We start from the raw sequence: 7,781 nt of genomic DNA on the forward strand, positions 1-7,781 counted from the left end.
GTATTTATAAGTATACCAATGTCAATTGAAGCTCTTTTAAAGCAATTCCTTATTCATTTTAATATTTTCTAGAATTATTATATCAAGGTTATAACAATTGCTCTAGTTTCAATCACTAATATGCTAAAGGAATAGCGATTGGTTACATATCCAATCGATTCTAAGAAAATAATAGTGATTGGTTCATTTTTCAATCGTTACTAACTCTTCAAAAACACGGCAAAACAATGCGCTATTTTTTCGCGGATTTTAACTAGATTTGTAGCGATTGATTTTGTAACCAATCGCCATTATGTCAAAGTAGTAGCGATTGGTCTTCAGACCAATCGCTATTATCGATGTAGTAGCCATTGAAATTCAATCCAATCGCTACTACTTTGTTACCGCTATGTTTGCTCGTTAATTGGCTTTTTTTACTAGTGTATTTTTATTATAATTGTAATATCATATTTAAAAAAATATTATATAATGTTGTGTTGATAATTCAATATTAGTCTCGTCTATAAAATAGTCTATGATGGAATAAAGTAAATTGACAATAATACAAAATTTGGTGGCAAGTCTCAGAAAATTAAAATACGCATGTACATGATCAAATTGTTTAGTAGATTAATAAGATGAAGTGTCACTCATCATTTTTTTTAGATAAATTGTTTACCATACGTATACATTCACTACATTTTTATATATACTTAATTTATTTATATAAAAAAAATTATCCCAACAAGAGAATTGTAATTTTTCAAAAAAAAAAAACTTGAATAAAAGACTAATGATTAATACATGATAATCTCTCCTAATAGATTGTTTTCCTGGTTGTAATTCAGCACCCTCTTAAATTAATTAATTTTTTAATCACTAAATTGTGACTATCACAATTATATATTTAATAAAAATATATATTTTTAAAAAGTAGTGCCACACGACAATCTTATAAGATATAGTCATATATGATTTACAAATTTGTTAAAAAAAAAAAATGGTTATCGAATTTTATTTTTAAGAAATTGTCGAACTTTCAATGTTCGTAGTAGTCCGATTCGTATGTTTATAATATTATTATTATACGTTTTCTGAAATTCATTTAAGAAAATCAGTTAAGTCTGTCAGAGAGTTAATCGTTCTTTTCGAGAATTTACGAATTCAATAACTTTTTAAGTACTATTTTTTTCATGTTAGTGTTTAAACATTTTTTTCCTATTTTTAATAATATACCTTTATAAAAAAAATAAAAAATATTCATCAAACTTTTAAAAATAATTCATCTATTTCAATCATAAATTTTGGTCAATTTTCAAAAATAATTATAACTTAATATTTAAAATAATTAATTAAAAACTGATTAGCAATTATTAGAATAGAAAAAAAAAATAAGAAAAAGGTCCCACTCTTGGCAGATATGAGACTAATGGAGCTCATCGGGCTTTGATCCAAAGCCATTTTCTCTCTCTCTCTCACCGCCGCGTTTCATACACCGCGATTTCAGATCCGCAAAATTCAGTAACCGTTTTAGGGGGCGTCAGGTTACTGTAGATGGGGAGATCCATCACTGTCTCAAGAAGAGAGACTAATAACGCAGAATCTCTCAACAACGGCGTCGATAACAACGATAAAGAGAAGGGAATTGTAGGATTTGAATTGGAAGCACCGGCGGATTCAGTCGAAAGATTATTCGAAGTAAAAGAAGTTCCAACATGGAAGCAACAACTTACTGTGAGAGCTTTCGTTGTCGCTTTTCTTCTCGGTGTACTTTTCACCTTCATTGTAATGAAGCTGAATTTGACGACTGGAATTATCCCCTCGCTCAACGTATCGGCAGGACTGCTAGGGTTCTTCTTCGTTAAAACTTGGACAAAGCTTCTAGAGAAATCTGGACTACTTCAACAGCCGTTTACTCGCCAGGAGAATACGGTTATCCAGACCTGCGTTGTCGCCACCGCCGGAATCGCCTTTAGCGGTACGTACCTAATACCTTGATTTCTCGTTAATTTCATTCGATTTTACTGATTGAATCAATTTGTTCTGCATAAAGTTATATCAAATCTTCACGGAATCCGATTGCCATCGGATTAATCAATCAATCAATCCATAACTAACTGTACTGGAAATTCAAATTTAACTGTTCAGATTCCTTCAATTCAATCGTCCATTTCTTCTCTAGTTTCTTCCAATCGGATTCTCCCTATCTAGAGAATCTACTTTTCTAATTTGTAAATATTTTCAAAATTCAATCCCCTCCAAAAAAAAAAAAAAATTATTTAAGTACTTTGATCATTCATTATTCATTAAGTTGAATTGATTGCATGATGCCCTCTATATAATAAGATGACCAAACTAATAATTATTATTGAGTAAGACTATATAAAATAAAAATATGAAAAAAAAGTGTCCATTACTTTTAATTTAATTAACATTTGGGCATTAGGTATTTGTTGATTGTTGAGTGAGATTAGATATAAAATTAATAATGAGATGAACCAAAAAAAAAAAGTGTCATTTACTTTAATTTGTTAATGTGTTTGTGTAGTAGGTACTAGGTAGAGCAATAATAATCTACTTTTCTACTATTATTTATTTGTTTTTTATTAATACAAATCTTTTAATTATATATATTTTTTAATCATTTAATTAAATGATACAGGGCTCACGTGACAACACGATTAGATAATTTGAAAAATAAAATTTCTCTTCTCATTACATTATTCGTTATACCAAAATTTTACTCTCTATTATTATTTTAATTAAATTTATATATTAAAATATTAATATATATTTATTTTATTTTTGTAAAATTTAATTTTGAATACAAAAATAATTTAACAATTAAAAATTAAGACAATTCTCATCTTTGATATTTTAGAAAAAAAAAAAAAAACCCTCACCACATGATCTAATAACAGTGATTTATAATTTTTTTAAAATCCAAAATATAAAATAATCTAAATGTGTAAAGTTGGACTTTAAGTGAGTGTCTCTCTCATGAAGACGTTTTTTAGGCCTTGTTTGGTTTTGAAATCTCACTAGAATCAGCCATAGAGGAGAGAGTTCAGATGATTATCTAGGTTTATTTTTGGACTTCATTGGGTTGAGTTTATTGAAATAAGGAAAAAAAATTGATTATCAGTAATAATTTAGTAATAATTTTGTAAAGGTAATATGTTTTATTTAGTTAAAATGATTTAAAGTGTATTGATATATATAAATAAAATAAAAAATAATAATTTAAAATAAATAATATTTTAGTTAATGAATTAATTAATTTGAAGAACGAATGAATACGAATTATATTTGATTTTTTTATATATATATTTAAATAACCCAAAACCTTGTTTTGGACTTTGTACAGTTTTGTTCATTACCCTCACATCATAAGTTGAGAACTCAATCAAGGGAAAATAAAAGACACTTTCTGAAGTTGTTTTAAACATACCAAACAAGGGACCTTATTAGTCTCAGAGACAGCTGGTTGAAAGTTCAGCACGTGGGTTGGTGGGGGGCTACTCATAATTAAGACAGTCAATACAAACAAATTATTTTATTAGTCTTCTAGAGTTATTTACATATAGTAAACTGGTAAATTATGAAAATTAAACTGTAGTGATATGTCACCCCATTAGATCTATGACATGCTAATGATTTTTATTTTTTAAAATTAAAACTGAATATTTAGAAGTTGATAAACAAGTCTGGTTATTTGTATTTGGGGTTTTGAAATAAATCTTCAAGTCTTTAATTGTTTTTGTATGTACCTGTTCTAATAAAAAAATGAATGGATTTGAGGAAACAGGGGGCTTTGGGAGTTATCTTTTTGGTATGAGTGACATTATTGCAAAACAGTCTAATGAAGCTAATGCTTCAACCAATATCAAGAACCCTGCGTTGGGATGGATGATTGGATTTCTTTTCATTGTCAGTTTTCTTGGACTTTTTTCTGTCTTGCCTCTTCGAAAGGTATCATCATACCATTTCTCTATTTCTTACATATTCTGTTGTAATTAGCTTATATGAAGCTATATATAACTTGTGATTGATTGAATATTTGTAGATAATGATAATTGACTTCAAGCTTGTGTATCCAAGTGGCACTGCTACTGCTCATCTCATTAACAGCTTCCACACTCCTCAGGGAGCCAAGCTAGCAAAGTAAGAACTGCATTGTTAGTCTGATATCATCTAATCCGATCTGGTCTCATGATCCTACTACAATTAATGCATGCAGGAAGCAAGTGGAAATTCTTGGCAAGTTCTTCTCCTTTAGCTTCTTGTGGAGCTTCTTCCAGTGGTTCTTCACTGGAGGAGATGATTGTGGCTTTTCATCTTTTCCTTCATTTGGTCTCGAGGCCTATAAAAACAAGTGAATAATTACTTGAGCTTAATTCATTCCAGCTCATTTCAATTCATTTGTGTCAACACTCCAATTAATCTCTTTTATTTTTAACAGGTTTTTCTTCGACTTCTCAAGTACGTATGTGGGTGTTGGAATGATTTGCCCACATCTAGTCAATGTATCCTTGCTTCTTGGGGGTATACTGTCTTGGGGCATAATGTGGCCTTTGATAGAAGACAGGAAAGGCGACTGGTATTCTGCCTCGCTTTCGCAGTCCAGCCTTCATGGCATCCAAGGTTACAGAGTAAGTAATTAATTAATTCCCAACTATTTCTCTAATCTTCTCTTCTCTTCTAACTATGTTATGTTCCCTGCATTAATGCAGGTGTTTATAGCCATTGCCATGATCCTAGGTGACGGCCTGTACAACTTTTTCAAGGTACTCGGCCACACTTCATCTGGTCTCTATCGTGATTTCTTCGATAAAAAATCCCCTGTAAGCCGTGAAGGTGAAGATGGAGGAGTAGGAGAGGCGGGTAAATCATACGATGAACAACGTCGGACACAACTCTTTCTGAGGGACGACATCCCGTCTTGTTTCCCAATCGTCTTCTATTGCGGTATCGCAGTCATCTCCACTGCCGTGCTCCCCCACATCTTCCCACAGCTGAGGTGGTACTACATTGCGGTTATTTATGTCGTTGCCCCTACCCTAGCCTTCTGTAACGCCTACGGTTGCGGGCTCACCGACTGGTCCCTAGCCTCCACCTACGGAAAACTTGCCATATTCACGATAGGTGCATGGGCAGGAGCATCCCACGGTGGGGTCCTGGCTGGGCTGGCTGCTTGCGGAGTCATGATGAATATTGTCTCAACTGCTTCTGATCTGATGCAGGACTTTAAAACCGGTTATATGACTCTCGCCTCCCCTAGATCCATGTTTGTGAGCCAAGTTATTGGAACCGCAATGGGTTGTGTTATCTCCCCTTGTGTCTTCTGGCTATTTATCAATGCCTACGATGATATCGGGATCCCAAATTCGGAATACCCGGCACCCTATGCAACGATCTACAGGAACATGTCGATCTTGGGAGTGGAGGGGTTCTCTTCTTTGCCCAAGAACTGCCTTACTCTTTGTTACGTCTTCTTCGCCGGAGCTATGGCTGTGAATGCGTTGAGAGACTCTTTGGGGGCAAGGTTTGCCAAGTACATTCCTCTTCCCATGGCCATGGCGATACCTTTCTACATTGGACCTTACTTTGCAATTGACATGTGTGTGGGGGGCCTTATTCTGTTTATATGGCAGAAGCTGAACAGGGCCAAGGCAGATGCATTTGGACCTGCAGTGGCTTCTGGTTTGATTTGCGGTGATGGACTCTGGACTCTTCCCGGTTCTATTCTGTCGCTGGTGGGCGTTAAGCCTCCCATCTGCATGAAGTTTCTTTCGAGGAAAACAAACCTTAGGGTCGACCATTTCCTATCAAGCTGAGTTATATGATCAGTTCGATTATTATTTATTCTGGTATGTGATTCCAATTCCAGGCACTTATTGTAACATACATGTACATGTTTAAGCAGTTGTATTATGTATGTACAATTTCTCCGCATGACTTATAACACTATTTGTTTCTCGTGGAATTTTTGCATATTCACCTTTTCTGTTCATTAGGGACCGACCTATTCGGATAAGCACCTAAACGAAGTCAGTATAAACATAAGCATTTAGACAATTGTTCGTCAAGATTGCAATCCAGAGGTAAGCCTAATTCACATTTGATCTGTGTAGGTAGAAATGTTCTATTCTAATGCCTAATAGAGTTATGAATTAAATAACATGCTTCTCATTACAACTAAACATCTTATATTGGCCTAGTAGAGTTTTGCAAATCAATCCTTTCGAAACTATGAAAGACAAACAAATGTTAATCAATTGCAGCTGGATAAAACTAGCTTAACCCATAATTGAACTTGATTATAACTACTGATACAATAAAAATAAAATCCTGCATATTTAATAATATTTGACCAAACAACAACAAAAAGAGCAATCTTTGTAAAGCCTTCATTTAGTATGATTATTATACATAAATAGACATGAAAATGAAATTACTAAAACTGTAGCAAACTTAGATCAAGCAGTGAGATGAAAAGAAAGATTGATGATAGCAACTAGCTAGGATATGGGTGGGCATTGTTGTTCTTCTTCTTCTGGACTGCTGATTAGTACATCTGATATGAACTTAATCAAAGAGCAAATCCCACCTAAGAAATTATGATCAATAACACCTTTCCCTTCCACCACATGTGCAAAATCAACAAGCTTGATCACTGCACCACCTAATTCCTTACTGTAAATCATAATCACAGAACAAGAATAGAAATGATACATACTTTGATCTTGAAGCCATTCTTTCAGCTCCAAAAGTTGTGCCAATATCCCTTTAGATCCACCATACACCTCCGATGCAAAAGCAGAATCAGGCCTTGAATCTGGATCTTCACAAGCGTTTGATGAAACAAATTTTCTCAATACCAGCCTTACATCATCATGAGAAAAACTTTGAACCCATTTCTTGTCAGGTTTCCAGAACTCCAATTTGTTGTAATTGTATATATGAAATCCTGAAACCCTAAATCCCAAAGAAACAGATGTTGTTATTCTGTCTTTGTTGAAGCATTTTGCTATGTAGTCCTCTGATGAATCAGGAGGCCATGTCCTGGCACCAATCTTGACATCCATTATAGATGGGTTGGTATAGGAGGAGACGAGATTTTCCAAAACAAGATGAGGACGCAAACCAGATCCATCTGAGGACTGTAAATTCTGGGTTCCGTAGAAGTGAGGGAAGAAGTTGCGGATATGGGTTGGAATATTTTCATTTGAGGAGAATGAAGTGTAAAATGTCATCTCGTTAGATCCACGATGGTCGCTTTGAAGTGGCTTGTAGAAACGACCTGAATCGTCGACAAGAGGACCCAGCAATCCATCGCAAGCTTGGTGACCAGCAACTTGATGATCTGGGATCTTCAACATGTCTTCTTCCACAAATGGAGAAAAGCACCTTTGAGTGATAGCTTTCTATTTGTAGCTTTAAAGTGTCATTTTAGAAAAGGGATTGATGCAGAAGATGGTGGTGAGACCTACACACCACTCAAATCAAATTGTGATAATATATTGAAAATGAATGATTGAGGTGAAAATGGGCTACTTAAGAACATTCTTGTACAAACTTTAAGAATTTAATTGAAGAAAAATTATGGGCGAACTTATAAATTGGGCTTATAATATCAAACAAAAATTATAGTCACATTTTTTTTAAATGATTTATGTTTTCTCACAGACTGCCTCTAGTTTATAATAGAAGCCTTTAAGTTTAAGCATAGATCCCTTATGTTAATTAAATATATTAAAATTTATAAAGATTAATTAAATATATTAAAATAAAGAGTTATT

At 33.7% G+C, this 7,781-nt stretch overlaps 2 protein-coding genes across 2 annotated transcripts; one reads left to right on the plus strand and one right to left on the minus strand.

The window, feature by feature from the left end:
- Positions 1-1,436: 1,436 nt before the first annotated feature.
- On the plus strand, positions 1,437-5,965 carry LOC124919781 (probable metal-nicotianamine transporter YSL7). The gene is made up of 6 exons (XM_047460115.1): positions 1,437-1,957; positions 3,788-3,951; positions 4,046-4,143; positions 4,220-4,354; positions 4,442-4,631; positions 4,713-5,965. Exons 1-6 carry the CDS (start codon positions 1,534-1,536, stop codon positions 5,814-5,816), a joined length of 2,115 nt encoding a protein of 704 aa, XP_047316071.1. The 5' UTR covers positions 1,437-1,533; the 3' UTR covers positions 5,817-5,965.
- Positions 5,966-6,367: 402 nt separating this feature from the next.
- Positions 6,368-7,473, minus strand: LOC124919782 (inositol polyphosphate multikinase beta-like). The gene has a single exon (XM_047460116.1). The coding sequence runs from the start codon at positions 7,359-7,361 to the stop codon at positions 6,501-6,503; it is 861 nt and encodes a 286-aa protein (XP_047316072.1). The 5' UTR covers positions 7,362-7,473; the 3' UTR covers positions 6,368-6,500.
- Positions 7,474-7,781: the final 308 nt, after the last annotated feature.

The sequence above is a fragment of the Impatiens glandulifera genome, chromosome 1 (genome assembly GCF_907164915.1).
Source record: "Impatiens glandulifera chromosome 1, dImpGla2.1, whole genome shotgun sequence".
Lineage (NCBI taxonomy): Eukaryota > Viridiplantae > Streptophyta > Magnoliopsida > Ericales > Balsaminaceae > Impatiens > Impatiens glandulifera.